The 21,098-nt window shown below is 54.0% G+C and overlaps 1 protein-coding gene across 3 annotated transcripts in view; it reads right to left on the bottom strand.

Moving 5' to 3' along the window:
• LOC133357921 (intermediate filament family orphan 2-like) overlaps positions 1-17,550 on the bottom strand; it is a 28,341-nt gene extending 10,791 nt beyond the window's left edge. For 2 of the 3 annotated variants that reach the window (XM_061576104.1, XM_061576106.1), the window contains exons 1-10: positions 17,419-17,550; positions 13,622-13,895; positions 12,915-13,061; positions 10,502-10,716; positions 9,665-9,725; positions 7,939-8,034; positions 5,371-5,511; positions 2,623-2,803; positions 1,092-1,242; positions 275-404 (exon numbers count right to left, since the gene is read on the bottom strand). In XM_061576104.1, the coding sequence (XP_061432088.1) occupies positions 275-404; positions 1,092-1,242; positions 2,623-2,803; positions 5,371-5,511; positions 7,939-8,034; positions 9,665-9,725; positions 10,502-10,716; positions 12,915-13,061; positions 13,622-13,807 (1,308 nt within the window). In that variant the 5' untranslated portion in view covers positions 13,808-13,895; positions 17,419-17,550. The remainder of the gene's footprint in view (positions 1-274; positions 405-1,091; positions 1,243-2,622; positions 2,804-5,370; positions 5,512-7,938; positions 8,035-9,664; positions 9,726-10,501; positions 10,717-12,914; positions 13,062-13,621; positions 13,896-17,418) is intronic. The other variant, XM_061576105.1, reaches the window with a different exon arrangement.
• Positions 17,551-21,098: the final 3,548 nt, after the last annotated feature.

Raw genomic sequence — 21,098 nt, 5'->3', positions numbered from 1 at the left:
GTCCAATTTTATCGCTCTATCACAGCGCTGCCGCTACTGCCGCTGCTAACGCCACTGCTGCTGCTGCTGCTACAGCTGCTGCTGCTGCCCCTGCCGCCCCTACCACTGCTGCTGCTGCTGCCCCTGCTGCTGCCCCTGCTGCTGCTGCTACAGCTGCTGCCCCCGCTGCTGCTACTACAGCTGCTGCTGCTGCTGCTACAGCTGCCCCTGCTGCTGCTGCCCCTGTTACCTCTACCGCTGCTGCCCCTGTTGCTGCCCCCCCACCGCTGCTCACGTTCTCGCCGGGGGAGGCCTCGGCGCCGCTGGGAGGGGACGCGGAGAAGTCCTCCCACAGCAGCAGCGTCTCCTCCGTCTCCTCCCACGCGAGGCTGTCGCAGTCGTCCTCAAAGTCCATCGTCTCTCGCCTGCGCGCGGGTAGGGGGGGCGGAAGGACAGGCGGGAGAGGCTTGAGTGCCCGTGTGCTCGCTAACAACACTTGCCCCGACAGTCCGGCGAGGCTGTACGGGGGATCTTTGTCTTTTGTTCGCGTGGGGAGCGGCGGCGCGGCGGTCAGCGCGCTCGGCCACGAACCCGGCGACCCGAGATGGATTCCCGCTCGCGGCCAGCGCCGGCGACGATCGTCTGAACCGGTCCTGGGCCCTCCCCTGGATCGAGCGCCTGGTGCAGTGTGTAGTAAACATCGCCACTGGGGAGACAAAGGCGGCCGGGCGTGGTGTCGGCCACCCACCCCCCTCGTGTGCCGTGCCGGCCTTCGTAGCTGCTCGCTAACAGCACTTGCCGCAACAGCCTGTAAAGGCTATTCGGGGGATCTTTATCTTTGCGTGTGTACATGAGCGTGCGTGTGTGTGTGTGTACGCACGTGTGTGCGTGTGCGTGCATGTGTGTGCGTGCATGTGTGTGCGTGTGTGTGTCTGTGTGTGTATGCGTGTGTATGCGTGTGTGCGTGTGTATGCGTGCGTGTATGTGTGTATGCGTGCGTCTGTGTGTGGATGCGTGTGGATGCGTGTGTGTGTGTGCGCGTGTGTTTGTGTGTGTGTGTGTTTGTGTGTGCGTATGCGTGTGTGTACGTGCGTGTGTGCGCACGTCCTCACAGCGTGTTGATGATGCGCTTCATCTCGTCCGTGATGTTCCCGGACGTGGAGTTCTCGTCGTCGTCGTTGATGATCGCCCCCGGTAACGGCGCCGTTGCTACGGACGGGGTCACCACCCCCAGCGGGACAACCTCCATCGATGCGGTCCCCTCTGAGCAGATGCCACACGGAACACCGGCAAGCACGCTCCGTGAGACCGCGTCTCCACTGAGACCGGGTCTCAGGGTCGGAGTCTCGGTTAAGACTCGGCTCAAGGAGACCGGGTCTCGGGGTCGGAGTCTCGGTTGAGACTCGGCTCCAGGAGACCGGGTCTCAGGGTCGGAGTCTCAGTTGAAACTCGGCTCAAGGAGACCGGGTCTCAGGGTCGGAGTCTCAGTTGAGACTCGGCTCCAGGAGACCGGGTCTCGGGGTCGGAGTCTCGGTTAAGACTCGTCTCCAGGAGACCGGGTCTCAGGGTCGGAGTCTCAGTTGAGACTCGGCTCAAGGAGACCGGGTCTCAGGGTCGGAGTCTCAGTTGAGACTCGGCTCCAGGAGACCGGGTCTCGGGGTCGGAGTCTCGGTTAAGACTCGTCTCCAGGAGACCGGGTCTCAGGGTCGGAGTCTCAGTTGAGACTCGGCTCAAGGAGACCGGGTCTCGGGCTCGGAGTCTCGGTTGAGGCTCCAGGAGACCGGGTCTCAGGGTCGGAGTCTCGGTTGGGACTCGGCTCCAGGAGACCGGGTAGGGAATGGGTGGCCAGCACCATAGGGGAGCGGTAGTGTAGCGCACTGCGCTACAAACCCGGCGATTCGAGTTCGATTCCCACTCACGTGGTGCTACCCACCCACCCCCTCGTGTACCGTTCTGGCCTTCATAGGTGCTCGCTACAGCACTTGCCCCTACAGTCTATTAAGGCTATACGGGGGATCTTTGTGTGGGTATGTGTGTATACGTGTGTGTACGTGTGCGAGTGTGCACGTGTGTGCACCTGTGTACGTGTGTGTACGTGTATGTGTACGTGTACGTGTGTACGTGTGTACGTGTATACGTGTGTATACGTGTGTGTACGTGTGTGTACGTGTGTGTGTACGTGTGTATGTGTGTACGTGTGTGCGTGTGTGTGTGCGTGTGTGTACGTGTGTGCACGTGTGTGCGTGTGTGTGTACGTGTGTACGTGTGCGTGTGTGTGTATACGTGTGTGTGCGTGTGTGTGTGTACGTGTGTGTGTGTGTACGTGTGTACGTGTGTGTGTATGTGTGTACGTGTGTGTGTGTGCACGTGTGTACGTGTGTATGTGTGTACGTGTGTGTGCGTGTGTGTGTGTACGTGTGTGTGTGTGCGTGTGTGTGTATACGTGTGTGTGTGTACGTGTGTGTGTACGTGTGTATGTGTGTGCATGTGTGTGCACGTCTATGTGTGTGTATGTGTGTGCGTGTATACGTGTGTGTGTACGTGTACGCGTGTACGTGCGTAGGTGTACGTGTGTACGTGTGTACGCGTGTGTGTGTGCGTGTGTATGTGTATGTGTGTACGTGTACGTGTGTGTGCGAGCACCGGGAAGCGTCAGGGCGGAGCGATCTTCGTCCCCTCCCTCGAGCTGCTCCCCCGCGGGGCCCCCCACTTGCTGCCCATGAGCCTCCTTCTTGCGCGACCCGGGGGTCCCCGCAGCCCCCCCCCCGGGGCCCCCCGCTCCGGCCGACGTCCCCACCGCCTTGATGGGCGAGAACTGCAGGGACTGCAGCGGGCAGAGGGAGAGTCGCAGGGAGAGTCACGTGGAGAGTCACGTGGAGAGTCACGGTTAGAGTCACGTGGAGAGTCACGTGGAGAGTCACGTGGAGAGTCACGTGGTGAGTCACGTGGAGAGTCACGTGGAGAGTCAAGTGGAGGGTCACGTGGAGAGTCACGTGGAGAGTCACGTGGAGAGTCACGTGGAGAGTCACGTGGAGAGTCACGTGGAGAGTCACGTGGTGAGTCACGTGGAGAGTCACGTGGAGAGTCAAGTGGAGGGTCACGTGGAGAGTCACGTGGAGAGTCACGTGGAGAGTCACAGGGAGAGTCACGTGGAGAGTCACGTGGAGGGTCACGTGGAGAGTCACGTGGAGAGTCACAGGGAGAGTCACGTGGAGAGTCACGTGGAGGGTCACGTGGAGAGTCACGTGGAGAGTCACAGGGAGAGTCACGTGGAGAGTCAAGTGGAGAGTCACGTGGAGAGTCACGTGGAGAGTCACGTGGAGGGTCACGTGGAGGGTCACGTGGAGAGTCACGTGGAGGGTCACGTGGAGGGTCACGTGGAGAGTCACGTGGAGGGTCACGTGGAGGGTCACGTGGAGAGTCACGTGGAGAGTCACGTGGAGAGTCAAGTGGAAAGTCACGTGGAGAGTCACGTGGAGAGTCACGTGGAGAGTCACGTGGAGAGTCACGTGGAGGGTCACGTGGAGAGTCACGTGGAGAGTCACGTGGAGAGTCACGTGGAGAGTCACGTGGAGAGTCACGTGGAGAGTCACGTGGAGAGTCACAGGGAGAGTCACGTGGAGAGTCACGTGGAGAGTCACGTGGAGAGTCACGTGGTGAGTCACGTGGAGGGTCACGTGGAGAGTCACGTGGAGAGTCAAGTGGAGAGTCACGTGGAGAGTCAAGTGGAGGGTCACGTGGAGAGTCACGTGGAGGGTCACGTGGAGAGTCAAGTGGAGGGTCACGTGGAGAGTCACGTGGAGAGTCACGTGGAGAGTCACGTGGAGAGTCACGTGGAGGGTCACGTGGAGAGTCAAGTGGAGGGCCACGTGGAGAGTCACGTGGAGGGTCACGTGGAGAGTCACGTGGAGAGTCACGTGGTGAGTCACGTGGAGAGTCACAGGGAGAGTCACGTGGAGAGTCACGTGGAGAGTCACGTGGAGAGTCACGTGGAGGGCCACGTGGAGAGTCACGTGGTGAGTCACAGGGAGAGTCACGTGGTGAGTCACGTGGAGGGTCACGTGGAGAGTCACAGGGAGAGTCACGTGGAGAGTCACGTGGAGAGTCACGTGGTGAGTCACGTGGAGGGTCACGTGGAGAGTCACGTGGAGAGTCACAGGGAGAGTCACGTGGAGAGTCACGTGGAGAGTCACGTGGTGAGTCACAGGGAGAGTCACGTGGTGAGTCACGTGGAGGGTCACGTGGAGAGTCACAGGGAGAGTCACAGGGAGAGTCACGTGGAGAGTCACGTGGAGAGTCACGTGGAGGGTCACGTGGAGAGTCACGTGGAGAGTCACAGGGAGAGTCACGTGGAGAGTTACAGGGAGAGTCACGTGGAGGGTCACGTGGAGAGTCACGTGGTGAGTCACAGGGAGAGTCACAGGGAGAGTCACGTGGAGAGGCACGTGGAGGGTCACGTGGAGAGTCACAGGGAGAGTCACGTGGTGAGTCACGTGGTGAGTCACAGGGAGAGTCACGTGGAGAGTCACGTGGTGAGTCACAGGGAGAGTCACGTGGAGGGTCACGTGGAGAGTCACGTGGAGAGTCACGTGGAGGGTCACGTGGAGAGTCACGTGGTGAGTCACAGGGAGAGTCACGTGGAGAGTCACGTGGTGAGTCACAGGGAGAGTCACGTGGAGGGTCACGTGGAGAGTCACGTGGAGAGTCACGTGGAGGGTCACGTGGAGAGTCACAGGGAGAGTCACGTGGAGAGTCACGTGGAGGGTCACGTGGAGAGTCACAGGGAGAGTCACAGGGAGAGTCACGTGGAGAGTCACGTGGAGGGTCACGTGGAGAGTCACGTGGAGAGTCACAGGGAGAGTCACAGGGAGAGTCACGTGGAGAGTCACGTGGAGGGTCACGTGGAGAGTCACGTGGAGAGTCACAGGGAGAGTCACGTGGAGAGTCACGTGGTGAGTCACAGGGAGAGTCACGTGGAGGGTCACGTGGAGAGTCACGTGGAGAGTCACGTGGAGGGTCACGTGGAGAGTCACAGGGAGAGTCACGTGGAGAGTCACGTGGAGGGTCACGTGGAGAGTCACAGGGAGAGTCACGTGGAGAGTCACGTGGTGAGTCACGTGGAGAGTCACGTGGAGAGTCACGTGGAGAGTCACGTGGAGAGTCACGTGGTGAGTCACAGGGAGAGTCACGTGGAGAGTCACGTGGAGAGTCACAGGGAGAGTCAAGTGGAGGGCCACGTGGAGAGTCACGTGGAGAGTCACGTGGAGAGTCAAGTGGAGGGCCACGTGGAGAGTCACAGGGAGAGTCACGTGGTGAGTCACGTGGTGAGTCACAGGGAGAGTCACGTGGCGTCCCTCTGGAGGCGTTGGCCTGCAGCAGGAGGAGGCTCACCGTGAACATGCGGCTCATGTCATGCGAGTTGCGCTGCTGCGCGATGTCGCACAGCCGCGCCGTGATGTCGATGCGGCGGCAGATGTCCATGTCCACCTTCATGGCCTTCTCCTGGATGCGGCTGTCCAGGTCCGTCATTTGCTAGAGGGCCGCGGCAAAGAGAGGGGCGTGACGCGGAGCACGGTGGGGCTCCAGCATTCGCTCACCGCTCACCTCGCTCGCTCACCACTACCCTCACTCACTCACTCACCACCACACTCACTCACTCACCCACCACCACACCCACCACCACACTCACTCACTCACCACCACCCTCACTCACTCACCACCAGCCTCACTCACCACCAGCCTCGCTGACTCACTCACCACCACCACCCTCACTCACTCACTCACCACTACCCTCACTCACTCACTCACCCACCACCACACCCACCACCACACTCACTCACTCACCACCACCCTCACTCACTCACCACCAGCCTCACTCACCACCAGCCTCGCTGACTCACTCACCACCACCACCCTCACTCACTCACTCACCACTACCCTCACTCACTCACTCACCACCACACTCACTCACCCACCACCACACTCACTCACTCACCACCAGCCTCACTCACTCACCACCAGCCTCACTCACCACCAGCCTCGCTGACTCACTCACCACCACCACCCTCACTCACTCACTCACCACTACCCTCACTCACTCACTCACCACCACACTCACTCACCCACCACCACACTCACTCACTCACCACCAGCCTCACTCACTCACCACCAGCCTCACTCACCACCAGCCTCGCTGACTCACTCACCACCACCACCCTCACTCACTCACTCACCACTACCCTCACTCACTCACTCACCACCACACTCACTCACCCACCACCACACTCACTCACTCACCACCAGCCTCACTCACTCACCACCAGCCTCGCTTACTCACCACCCTCACTCGCTCACTGCTCCACTCACCGACTCACTATTCCCCTCAATCACTATCCTCCTCACTAACCCCTTCACATTCACTGCTCACCTCACTCGCTTGGTCACTCACTACTCTGCTGACTCGCTCACTATTCTCACTAACCCCTCACTCCCCTCACTATTCTCCTCACAAACCCCCTCACTTACTACTCTGCTCACTCGCTCACTATTCTCCTTTCACTATTCTACTCTCCCACTCACCCTCATTATTCTGCTCACTCCACACTCCCCTCACTATACTCCTCACTAACCCCCTCACTCGCTCACCGCTCACCTCACTCACCCGCTACTACTCAAACTCACTCGCTCACCGCTCACCTCACTCACCCGCTACCACTCAAACTCACTCGCTCACCGCTCACCTCACTCACCCGCTACTACTCAAACTCACTCGCTCACCGCTCACCTCACTCACCCGCTACCACTCAAACTCACTCGCTCACCGCTCACCTCACTCACCCGCTACTACTCAAACTCACTCGCTCACCGCTCACCTCACTCACCCGCTACCACTCAAACTCACTCGCTCACTCATCATCTTGTGTCCCTCCTATCGGCCATCTTGTGTCCCTCCTATCGGCCATCTTGTGTCCCTCCTATCAGCCATCTTGTGTCCCTCCTGTCAGCCATCTTGTGTCCCTCTTATCAGCCATCTTGTGTCCCTCTTATCAGCCATCTTGTGTCCCTCCTATCAGCCATCTTGTGTCCCTCCTATCAGCCATCTTGTGTCCCTCCTATCAGCCAACTTGTGTCCCTCCTATCAGCAATCTTGTGTCCCTCCTATCAGCCATCTTGTGTCCCTCTTATCAGCCATCTTGTGTCCCTCCTATCAGCCATCTTGTGACCCTCCTATCGGCCATCTTGTGTCCCTCCTATCGGCCATCTTGTATCCCTCCTATCAGCCATCTTGTGTCCCTCCTATCAGCCATCTTGTATCCCTCCTATCAGCCATCTTGTGTCCCTCCTATCAGCCATCTTGTGTCCCTCCTATCAGCCATCTTGTGTCCCTCCTATCAGCCATCTTGTGTCCCTATCAGCCATCTTGTGTCCCTCCTATCAGCCATCTTGTGTCCCTATCGGCCATCTTGTGTCCCTATCGGCCATCTTGTGTCCCTATCGGCCATCTTGTCTCCCTATCAGCCATCTTGTGTCCCTATCAGCCATCTTGTGTCCCTCCTATCAGCCATCTTGTGTCCCTATCAGCCATCTTGTGTCCCTATCGGCCATCTTGTGTCCCTCCTATCGGCCATCTTGTGTTCCTCCTATCAGCCATCTTGTGTCCCTCCTATCAGCCATCTTGTGTCCCTATCGGCCATCTTGTGTCCCTCCTATCGGCCATCTTGTGTTCCTCCTATCAGCCATCTTGTGTCCCTCCTATCAGCGGCTGCTCCAGTACCAACCGCTTTGGCTGTGCCCCCATTGGCCAACTTGTCCGACCTGGAGCTGCCCTTCTTTAACCCCTTAACCAATCACAGTCCTCCTCCTCCACCCATCAGAGCACCTCCACCCCCCCCCCAACCACCCCCTCTCTACAGCGAGTTCCACAAGTGTGGGGGGGAGGGGAGAGACGCGGGGGCTGACGTCGTTCAGCAGGGTCTTGAAGACGACCAGCTCGGCCTTGAGCCGCTCCATCTTCTGAGTGAGGTCGTCCTGGATGAACTCGGCCTCCTTCGCCTCCTGGACACGGGAAATTAAGGCGGGGTGACGCGCGTGCAGACGCACGCAAAAACAACAAAGATCCTCATATATCCTACACCAGGCTGTTGGTGCAAGCGAGCAGCACCTATGAAGGCCGGCACGGCACACGAGGCGGCGAGTGGCCAGCACCACGCCCGACCGGCCGCCTTCATCCCCCTAGTGGCGATGTGAACTACACGTCGCACACAAGTACTCATCGAGGCCGGTGTCGGTGGCCGTGGGCGGTGGCAGTATTGCCGCCGCCTTGCCGCTGCGGAGGTTTGCGGTTCGAAAATTAGCGACCGCCCCGGTTAATTCTCAAGTGGTGCACGCAGTATTAGCCGTTGTAGTCGTGACGACGCTACGTTGTCACCGTGACGACGCGACGTTGTCACGGTGACGACGCGACGTTGTCACCGTGACGACGACGACAGACCTGGTCTTCACCTGAGAACGACTGCTTGCGTTGTGGCCGAAACGTCGTGAGAATTATTTTATTATGTTTTATTTTTATTATTTTATTATTTCCATTCTATGTGACTTTACCGAAAGAACCAAGAAGACGCTAGGTTGTCACCGTGACGACGTGACGTTGTCACCGTGACGACGCTAGGTTGTCATCTGCGTTCATTCACGGTGGACGTCGCGAGTAATCCCGTGACATCATTTCCCAAAAGTGGAGGCCGTCGTGTGCCGGTGTGAGGGGTCGTCCAAATTTATGCCGAGTTTTAAAATGACCGCTGGAAGGGACTCGCAACCGGGATTCTACGTGCGCACGGGGCAGCGATCATCGCCATCGCAACCCCCGCCTACTGGCAGCCGATTGCACCCAGCCAGGGTCACGCTTGCGAATTGGGACTCTGATTTCGTGGCGTCTCTCTCAAGTTCTCACCCAACCACCCCCCGCCCGGTTAAATAAATTAAACGCCAACCGAGGGCAGTGGTTCATAGCCTTGCAGCACCCCTTTGGTTCTCAATCATTAAAAACATTTACAATGTTCATAAATACATAGGGGTTTGATGAGGCAAATTAAGTCGTGAGGTACGTGCCCGTGCTTCATTTGTATCGTCGATGATTATTAACTTCTTATTTTAAAAAATCTGGCCGTGTCTCGCTACCCCCCAGAAAGGGCATCTCGCACCCCCGGGTTAAGAAGAATCACCAACTTAGGGGTTGGTTTCTCACCACGACAATTTCCCGTGGAAATGCTCCAACTCCATGGCACGACGCAGGTTAGACGCTCGTACAGGGGGGGGTAGGGAGGGGGGTAAAATCAAAATCTTGCTTCTCCGTACGCTCGTGAAAGTTGGCAAATATGGTGGTGGTGGTGGAGGCGAAGGCTGAGTGATTTATAATTTTATTTCTATTATTATTTCGATTATTTTTTATTTTTTACCTACGTGACTTTACCGAAAAAACCTAAGAGTAAGAAGGCTGAGAGGCGGCGGATAACGGGAAAGGCCGGACGATGTCATGAGCGTGGGGGTCGAGACGACGGGGGAGAAGACGCCACTCGGGGCATCACTCCATCCCTGTGCCCGGTGCACCTCGTGCCATTTGCCGCGGCTGCCACGCACGGCTCACGCGCCGCCTACTCCGACGCGAATGCCCGACGTCGCGCGCGCGCACCTCCTGCAGGACGACCACGGTGTCCTGCAGCGCCAGGCGCAGCGCCAGCTCCTCCTCCCACCTGCGTGGGCGGCAGCGCGACACGGGAGGGTCACCGACCATCGCGACACGGTGACCTCCGCGAGTGGCGGGGCGCGCGCGCTTACGTGTAGCGCGAGCACTGCACCGTTGGCGAGTTGGCGAGTTCGTGAATGATTGCGTTAGTGAGCCAATGAGTGAGCGTTTGAGTGAGTAAAGCAGCGAGCGAGCGGGCGAGAAATTAAGTGACCGTGCAATTGAGTGAGCGAATGAGAGAGTGAGTGAGCGTGCGAGCGAGCGGGGCGATTGAGTGAGCAATCGAGTGAGCGATCGAATTGAGTGAGCGAATACGTGAGTGAGCGAGTGGTTGAGCAAGCGAACGATGAATGAGCGAGCAATATGGTGAGTGAGCGAGTGATATTGTGAGCAGAGGTCGCAAACGGGTTTTGATTCCTTACCCGTACCAGTACCCGGCCGCACCAGGGTCGCAAACGGCTACCCGTACCCGGCCGGGTACGGGTAGCCGGGTACGGGTAGCCGGGTATCGGGTAGGGTACGGGTATCGGGTACCCGGTTGCGACCTCTGATGGTGAGTGAGCGAATTAATGAGCGAGTCGGTGAGTGAGCTTTATAGTGAGCGAGGTTTTCAGTGAGTGAGTGAGTCGGTGAGTGAGCGAGTGAGTTAGCAAGCTTTTAAGTGAGCGAGTCGGCGAGAAAGTGAGCGAGTCGGCGAGCGAGCGGGTCGGCGAGCGAGCGAGCGGGTCGGCGAGCGAGCGAATGAGCGGGTCGGCGAGCGAGCGGGCGGGCGGGTCCGCGTACTTGCGCTTGAAGTGGTCCCGCTCGCGCTTGACCTTGGAGAGCACGTTGTAGAGGGCGCGCATCTCGGGCGTGATCGTGTCGATCTGCACGCCGACGTCGTGCGTCGTGGGGAGGCCCAACCCCGACACACGGCGCGCCTCAACCACGGCGGCGGCGGCGGCACCGCCCCCCCCCACGCGCCGAGCGTAGCTCCACGCCGAGCCTGACGCCAGCGACTGGGGGGGGGGGGGGGGGTGTAGTGGTTAGCGCTACGCCGCGCTACGAACCCGGCGACCCGAGTTCCGTTGCGCTGCACGCGCGTTGTTGAACTTATTTCTTACCGTGCGTGGCCAACCTTGCTAAATCGTACTCGTAGTTTTTTCGGTAAAGTCACCGTGTAGGTAAAGAATGAAATAAAAATTAATAAAAATAAAATAATAAAAAATCACGACGCTTCGGAGGCAACGTCGTGATTTTTATTATTTTCTTTTTATTAATTTTAATTTCATTTTTTACCTACACGGTGACTTTACCGAAAAAACTACGAGTATGAATCCTTGCAGTCACGAAAGCTTCAAATCTAGAATCTTGCTAAATCGGCCATCAACACCAGGCAAAGATTATCTGAACTGGTCCTGGGCCTCCCCTAGGTCGACTCGGCCTCAAATGAGTACCTGGTGCAATTATTACATTGCCATTAGGGAAGACAAAGGCGGCCGGGCGTGGTGTTGGCCACCCACCCCTTCGTGTGCCGTGCCGACCTTCATAGGTGCTGTTCGCGAACAGCACTTGCCCCAACAGTCTGTTAAGGCTATACGGGGGATCTTTGTCTTTTTCTTCGTGACTCTTAATCCTCTGTGACTCTCCCCGTGTCCTCTGTCTCTGTCTGTGTCTCTGTCTGTGTCTCTGTCCGCGTGTCTCTGTCCGCGTGTCTCTGTCCGCGTGTCTCTGTCCGCGTGTCTCTGTCCGCGTGTCTCTGTCCGCGTGTCTCTGTCCGCGTGTCTCTGTGTGCGTGTCTCTGTGTGCGTGTCTCTGCGTGCGTGTCTCTGCCTGAGTGTCTCTGTCTGCGTGTCTGTCTGCGTGTCTGTGTCTGCGTGTCTCTGTCTGCGTGTCTCTGCGTGCGTGTCTCTGTGTGCGTATCTCTGTCTGCGTGTCTCTGTGTGCGTGTCTCTGCGTGCGTGTCTCTGTGTGCGTGTCTCTGCCTGCGTGTCTCTGTCTGCGTGTCTCTGCGTGCGTGTCTCTGTCTGCGTGTCTCTGTCTGCGTGTCTCTGCGTGCGTGTCTCTGTCTGCGTGTCTCTGTCTGCGTGTCTCTGTGTGTGTGTCTTTGTCTAACTCTGCATCTCTCTCTCTCTGCGTCTGCCTAACTCCCTGTCTCTCTCGATCTCTCTGACCCTCCCCTGTCTCTCTCTCTCTCTACTACTGGATGTGAACCCAATGCAGAGTTGTGTTCATAAAATGCCATGGACAGAGCTGAATGGAAGAGGTCCACTGATCGCCAACGCCTGTGAGTAAGGACACGGCTCACACTGAAATTCAACTATAAATGTTTTTTTTTATTTACCAGGTCTTAAATTTCGACTTAAAGCTTTCGTGACTGCAGGGATTCATCTTCTTTGTTCTTTCGGTAAAGTCACGTAGAAGGGAAACGTCGTGACAATTGTATTTTATTATGTTTTATTTTAATTATTTTATTATTTCCCTTATACGTGACTATACAGCTCTTCTTTGAGAAGCAACCTGCCTATCACAAACGATAGACCAATGAAGTGGCTTCTCGTCATCATCATCATCACCACGTGTGAATGTATAGCAGTAGCCGAATGCTCTCAACGCGTGATGTTGCTTCTGAATGGGCAAGGAAAAACCGGAGGAACCGGAGAAAAATCCACACGACCACAGGGAGAGAGAGAGACACGCAAACTCCAAATACACAGCAGCAGGCGTCAGGGTCGGGATCGAACCCACGACCTCCTGCACACCAGGCGAGGTAGTTAACATCTCCTAGCCACCGTGATGATGATGAGAGAGAGACACGCAAACTCCAAATATACAGCAGCAGGCGTCAGGGTCGGGATCGAACCCACGACCTCCTGTACACCAGGCGAGGTAGTTAACATCTCCTAGCCACCGTGATGATGAGAGAGAGACGCAAACTCCAAATATACAGCAGCAGGCTTCAGGGTCGGGATCGAACCCACGACCTCCTGTACACCAGGCGAGGTAGTTAACATCTCCTAGCCACCGTGTTGATGATGAGAGAGAGAGAGATACGCAAACTCCAAATATACAGCAGCAGGCGTCAGGGTCTGGATCGAACCCACGACCTCCTGTACACCAGGCGAGGTAGTTAACATCTCCTAGCCACGGCTAAATTAAACGGAGAGATACTGGACGTGGTGTGCTGGGCGTTGAAATATATCCGGGGGTCGCTGACCGGGAAGCAGGCGTCCGTCTGCGTGGAGACGTTGCGCTGCTTTGCCGAGTGCCTCCGCGCCGCCTGCAGCTGCTGCTCCAGCAGCCGGTTCCGTCGTTCCAGCTCGTGCACCTTGGCCAGGAAGCAGCGGAAGCGCAGGTTCAGCGTCTGCGGAGGGTGGGAGGGGGGCGGGGGGGCACGGGGAGGGAGTCAGACGAGCGGGGACCCTGGGGGGACCCCGTGGTGCTGCCGAGGGTAGCCCCCCCCCCCCCCCGGGGCTCGTAGCTGCTGTTGACGAGAGAGTCGAGGAGACAGAGGGAGGAGAAGGGGAGGGATGGGAGGTAGGGTGGGAGGAGGGGATGGGAGGGAGGGAGGGGGATGGAGGGAGAGGAGAGAGAGGAGGAGGGAGGGGGGAGGAGAGGGAGGGGGGAGGGAGGGAGGGGGGGAGGGAAGGAGGGAGAGGAGGGTGGGAAGAGGGAGAGGGGAGGGAGGAGGGAGGAAGGGAGGGAGAGGAGGGTGGGAGAGTGGGAGAGGGAGGGAGGGGGGAGGGAGGGAGGAAGGGAGGGAGAGGAGGGTGGGAGAGTGGGAGAGGGAGGGAGGGGATGGAGGGAGCGAGGGGTGGGAGGGAGGAAGAGGAGGGAGGGAGGAAGAGGAGGGAGGGGAGGGAGGGGGAGGCAAGGAGGGGAGGCAGGGAGGGAGGGAAGAGGAGGCAGAGAGGGAGGCCTCGCCTTGAGCAGGCTGATGTTGGAGCCCAGGTCGCTGCGGAGGGCCATGTTGACGGAGGGCGGCGGCGGCGTTGGCGGCGCCCCTGAGTAGATGGAGGGGATCAAGGAGGGCGGCCGCATCGCAAAATCGTCGGCGTGGAGCCGCTCCTCGGGGCTCAGCGGACTCATGGCCTTGGGGAGCGCGCTCATGCCCCCCCTCCCCACACCGCCCCCCCTCCCCCCGAGCGTCGCCTCCGCCGTGCGAGCCGAGGCCGCACGTGGGCCCAGGGAGCGCAGCCTTCGGGGAGCCCCACAATGCACGCAGCGTTAAACACACACACACGCAACACACACTCAACACACACACACTCACGCACTCAACACACACACACTCACCACACACACACGCACTCAACACACACATGCAACACACACGCACTCAACACACACACACACTCAACACACACACACTCAACACACACACGTTCAACCCACTCACGCACTCAACACACACTCAACACACACACACACTCAACACACCCGCGCAACACACACACGCACGCACAACACTCAACACACAAACACAACACACACACACTCAACACACTCAACACACACACACTCAATACACTCAACACACACACTCAACATACACACACTCAACACACTCAACACACACACGTGCAACACACACACGCACTACACTCAACACACACACACTCAACACACACACACACTCAACACACACGCGCAACACACACACGCACGCACAACACTCAACACACACACACAACACACACACACTCAACACACTCAACACACACACACTCAACACACACACACTCAACATACACACACTCAACACACACGTGCAACACACACACGCACTACACTCAACACACACACACTCAACACACACGCACGCAACACACACACACTCACTCACGCACTATACTCAACACACACACACGCGCACAACACACACTCAACACACACACACTCAACACACACTCAATACACACGTTCAACACACACGCACTTAACACACACGCACACACACACTCAACACACACACGTTCAACACACCCACTCACGCACTCAACACACGCTCAACACACACACACTCAACACACACACTCAACACACACTCAACACACACACACTCAACACACACGCACTCAACACACACACACTCAACACACACGCACACACACACGCACTCAACACACACACGCACTCAACACATACACACTCAACACACACTCACTCAACACACCACACGCACACACACACTCACTCAACACACACACGCACTCAACACATACACGCACTCAACACACACACACTCACTCAACACACTCAACACACACACACTCACTCAACACACTCAACACACACACACTCACTCAACACACGCACTCAACACATACACGCACTCAACACACACACACTCACTCAACACACTCAACACACACACACTCACTCAACACACTCAACACACACTCAACACACACACGCACTCAACACACACACTCAACACACACTCACCACACACTCAACACACACACGTTCAACACACACTCAACACACACACACTCAACACACCCACTCACGCACTCAACACACACACGTTCAACACACACACACACTCAACACACACACGTTCAACACACACACACTCACTCACACGCACTCAACACAGACACGTTCAACACACACACGCACTCAACACACACTCAACACACACACGCACTCAACACACACACGCACTCAACACACACACACACTCAACACACACACACTCAACAAACATACACGCACTCAGGCTCACAGAGACCCGTAGACTCACACAGAGACCCATAGACTCACGCAGAGATCCATAGACTCACACAGAGACCCATAGACTCACACAGTGACCCGTAGACTCACACAGAGACCCATAGACTCACACAGAGACCCATAGACTCACTCAGAGTCCCATAAACTCACGGAGAGACCCGTAGACTCACACAGAGACCCGTAGACTCACACAGAGATCCATAGACTTACACAGAGACCCGTAGACTCGCACAAGAGACCCATAGACTCACACAGAGACCCATAGACTCACACAGAGTCCCATAGACTCACACAGAGAACCGTAGACTTGCACAGAGACTCGTAGACTCAAATAAAGACCCGTAGACTCACACAGAGACCCATAGACTCACATAGAGACACATAGACTCACATAGAGACCCATAGATGCACACAGAGACCCATAGACTCACACAGAGACCCGTAGACTCACACAGAGACCCATAGACTCACACAGTGACCCGTAGACTCACACAGAGACCCGTAGACTCGCACAGAGACCCGTAGACTCACACAGAGACCCGTAGACTCGCACAAGAGACCCATAGACTCACACAGAGACCCATAGACTCACACAGAGACCCATAGAATCACACAGAGACCCGTAGACTCACACAGAGACCCGTAGACTCACACAGAGACCCATAGAATCACACAGAGACCCGTAGACTCACACAGAGACCCGTAGACTCACACAGAGACCCGTAGACTCACACAGAGACCCGTAGACTTACACAGAGACCCGTAGACTCGCACAAGAGACCCATAGACTCACACAGAGACCCGTAGACTCACACAGAGACCCATAGACTCACACAGAGACCCATAGACTCACACAGAGACCCATAGACTCACACAGTGTATAGAATACACACTCCCACTGTTTGCGGACAGCGACGCTAAACCAGCGTGTATGTGTGTTATACATGAAGGTGTTTCAAAAAGATGGACCCAATTTCAAAGCAGTATATTTCACGATGAGTTTAGTTTTCCGAACCCTCCACCTGCTGTACGGACAACATCGAGGCGATGGTTGAATTCGTCCCAAACGCCTCTCAAAGTGTCCTCTTCCACTGAAGTCACCGCTGCCGTGATTCTGTTTTTGAGGTCATCCAGATCAGTCGCTAACGGTGGCACAAAAACATCACGGCCTTTGACGTATCCCCACAAGAAAAAGTCGCAGGGTGCGGTGACGTCTGGGGGTGATCTTGGGGGCCAAGAGTGTAGCGCCAAGTCTTGGGGTCCCGTGCGACCTATCCAACGTTGAGGCAGTGGGTCTAGCGAATGACTGAGGCTAGGCGCTGTTTGTGCGCTGGGAGAGGCATCTAGCGGTACAGTAATCCCTCGCCACTTCGCGGTTCAAGTTTCGCGGCCTCAGTGCATCGCGGATTTTTCGAACTGATTTAAAGGCCTCATTATACCTGTGCAGTAACACCATCATCATTATCATTCATCATCACATTCATCGAACTGCACAGGTCTGTCATCGTCGTCATTGTCATCGTCGTCGTCGTCATTACTGGAGTCAAATCTCAAGATACTACTGTCATTGGTGAGTGTAGAACACCATAATACGTATCGTATGAGAGAGAGAGAGAGTGAATGTATAATATTAAGGTTTTATAATTAAATAGATTTAAGTAAAATATATATATATATAAAGTATAAATAGACATATTTTAAACATTCTGGTACCCACACACACATAGACGGAAATTCCTAGGGGGCCAATCCTACATAGCGGATTTTCACCTATCGCGAGGGTTTCCGGGCCCCATTAACCGCGATAAACAAGGGATCACTGTAATTATTTGAAACTCCATGCCCTGTCCTCTCTATGCCCCGCCCTTTCAAGTGGTAACAGTTTCATTCATGAGCGATTCGTGGTTGCAGAGATATAGCGATTTCAAACCGGGTCCATCTTTTTCAAACACCCTGTACATGAATGTGTTTGAGTGACTTACTTAAACTCTGTAGACACTTTGAGCTGGTTTAATCTCGCGTGCGTGACTGTCCAGGGGTTGATCCCTGGGCTGAACCCTGGGCACTCTACCGGTGCTTGCAGCGGTGATTAGGAGCCAGGCATCGTGAATTCCTGGGCAGCACGTGAACAGAAAGGCAACAGCAAAACACGTGGACGGTATTTTTAAATCCTTTATATTAAGTTCACTTGCTTGCGCGCTTACGACCGTGCAAATCTTTCGGTCGTTTTGTAACCCACTTCCCGTGATCCAATCGAGCTGAAATTTTGCACACAGACTCGTTGTGCGTGACAATTTATTTTCGTTAAAACAAATTCAAAAATTTTACACTTTTTAGGAAATTTTTTTAAATCTATATTTAATTACCAATTGCTTAATGGTGCAATGCAATCATCTAACCCATAGGTGGCAGCCATCTCAAGCCAGAGGACGAGAGGACTCTAGCCGCCACGCATATAAAGGATTTATAGTGAAAAACTTTGTTTTTACGGGTTAATTTTTTCTATTCACAATAGAGATTTTGGGGGTAGATCGCTTAAATGTGAATGTGTCGTTAACCCGTAAATCGGTAAGGTTTGTCACTTCAACAAAAAGTGCCACAATTAGTGACGACTTCAACACACGGGCATGTTGGGAGAGTAAACCCATGACGTTTACAATTCGAGTTACCGCGACGTTTCGCCGGGGATTACAACAACCAGCTCCGTCGGACGATTTGCCAGAATTGTTAATAAAATAACCAGATAGACGTCAGATACAAAATAACCAGATAAAAATTTGATCCAAAATAACCAGATGGAAATTAGATCCAAAATAACCAGATAGAAATCATATAAGAATAGGTTTTACCATTTCTGGCAATAAAACAGTTTGGTGTTTTAACATCTTAACTCCTGTTTCAATACTCTGTGGTTCTTTCGATAAAGTCACGTAGGTATAAAATCAAACAAAATAAATCACAATGTTTCTGGCGCAACACAAGCATGAATTGTTTTATTTTCTACCTACGTGACTTTACCGAAAGAACCAAAGAGTATAGATTCCTGCAGTCATGAAAGCTTCAAATCCTGTTTAATTGCCAGAAAGGGTAAGATCTATTCTTATATTTTTATACTGGCAAGGGGGGTCCAATGAGATAGAAATCATATACAAAATAGCCAGATAGAATTCAGATCGAAAATAACCAGATAAAATCAGATAAAAAATTAGCCAGCTAGAAATCAGATCCAAAGTAGACAGATAGAAATCAGATCGAAAATAACCAGCTATAATTTCAGATCCAAAATAGCCAGATAGAAATCAAGATAGAAAATATCCAGATAGAAATGATATCCACAATAACCAGATACAAATCAGATCCAAAATATTCAGATAGAAATCAAAAATAGCCAGACATATATCAGATCCAAAATAACCAGATAGAAATCAGATTAAAAAAAACAGATAGAAATCAGATTTAAAAAAACCAGATAGAAATCAAATTTAAAATAACCAGATAGAAATCAAATCCAAAATATTCAGATATAAATCAGATCCAAAATAACCAGATTTAAATCGGATCGAACATAAGCAGGTAGAAATCAGATTAAAAATAACCAGATAGAAATCAAATTAAAAATAACCAGATAGAAATCAAATCCAAAATATTCAGATATAAATCAGATCCAAAATAACCAGATTTAAATCAGATCGAACATAAGCAGATAGAAATCAGATCCAAAATAACCACACTGCAGTAGAAATCCTAAATTGCTGCCCAAACAAAAATCAATACTTAAACAAATTAATTTCCTGCGATGGAAGTTGGCTCGGGTAAATGTATTCCTGCAAAATCGTGCATCCACAAAGTTGATTAACAGCGACGTTTTATTACGTCTGGGGGGGGGGGGGGGGTGCTGACCGCATTTGGATCTTGAACACAACACGGCAGCGTTGTTGTGATGATTGTGGTGGTGATGATGGTGGTGGTGATGGTGGTGATGATGATGATGGTGGTGGTGATGGTGGTGATGGTGGTGATGATGATGGTGGTGATGATGGTCGTGGTGATGATCGTGGTGGTGGTGATGATGATCGTGGTGATGATCGTGGTGGTGGTGGTGATGATGATGGTGGTGATGATGATGGTGGTGGTGATGATGATGGTGGTGATGATGGTGGTGATGATGATGATGGTGATGATGATGGTGGTGATGATGACCGTGGTGGTGATGATCGTTGTGGTGATGATGATGGTGGTGATGATGATGATGATGGTGATGATGGTGGTGATGATGATGGTGGTGATGATGATGATGGTGATGATGGTGGTGGTGATGATGATGATGATGGTGGTGATGATGATGGTGGTGGTGATGATGATGGTGATGATGATGATGGTGATGATGATGGTGGTGATGATGATGATGATGGTGATGATGATGGTGGTGATGATGATGGTGGTGATGATCATGGTGATGATGATGGTGATGATGATGATGATGGTGATGATGATGGTGGTGATGATGATGATGGTGATGATGATGGTGATGATGATGATGGTGGTGATGACCGTGGTGGTGATGATGATGGTCGTGGTGATGATCGTGGTGGTGGTGATGATGGTGGTGATGATGATGGTGGTGATGATGATGGTCGTGGTGATGATGATGGTGGTGATGATGATGGTCGTGGTGATGATCGTGGTGGTGGTGATGATGGTGGTGATGATGATAGTGGTGGTGACGATGGTGGTGGTTATGGTGGTGGTGATGATGATGGTGGTGGTGATGATGATGGTGGTGATGATGGTGGTGATGATGGTGGTGATGGTGATGATGGTGGTGGTGATGATGGTGGTGGTGGTGATTGATGATCGTGGTGGTGGTGATGATGGTGGTGGTGATGATGATGGTGGTGATGATGGTGGTGATGATGATCGTGATGATGATCGTGATGGTGGTGATGATGGTGGTGGTGATGATAGTGGTGGTGGTGGTGATGATGATCGTGGTGATGATCGTGGTGGTGGTGATGATGGTGGTGATGATGATGGTGGTGGTGATGATGGTGGTGATGATGACCGTGGTGGTGATGATGATGGTGGTGGTGATGATGATGGTGGTGGTGATGGTGGTGATGATGGTGGTGATGGTGATGATGGTGGTGGTGGTGATGATGGTGGTGGTGGTGATGATGGTGGTGGTGGTGATGATGATCGTGGTGGTGGTGATGATGGTGGTGGTGATGATGATGGTGGTGATGATGGTGGTGATGATGATCGTGGTGGTGGTGATGATGGTGGTGGTGATGATCGTGATGATGGTGGTGGTGATGGTGGTGATGATGATGATGGTGGTGATGATGATGATGATGGTGGTGATGATGGTGGTGGTGATGGTGGTGAAGGTGGTGGTGATGATGGTGGTGGTGATGATCGTGGTGGTGGCGATGGTGATGATGGTGGTGATGATGATGGTGGTGATGATGATGGTGGTTGAGATGGTGTGGTTATGGTGGTGGTGATGGTGGTGGTGATGATGGTGGTGGTGATGATCGTGGTGGTGGCGATGGTGATGATGGTGGTGATGATCGTGTGGTGGGTGGGATGGTGATGATGGTGGGTGGTGATGATGGTGGTGATGATGGGTGGTGGTTGATGGTGGTGTGAGTGATGATGGTGA

This window comes from Lethenteron reissneri, chromosome 60, assembly GCF_015708825.2.
Source record: "Lethenteron reissneri isolate LAM-NWPU_2019-01 chromosome 60, ASM1570882v1, whole genome shotgun sequence".
Lineage (NCBI taxonomy): Eukaryota > Metazoa > Chordata > Hyperoartia > Petromyzontiformes > Petromyzontidae > Lethenteron > Lethenteron reissneri.
Note: the sequence above shows the minus strand (reverse complement) of the source record. Positions and strands in the feature narration are given on the sequence as shown.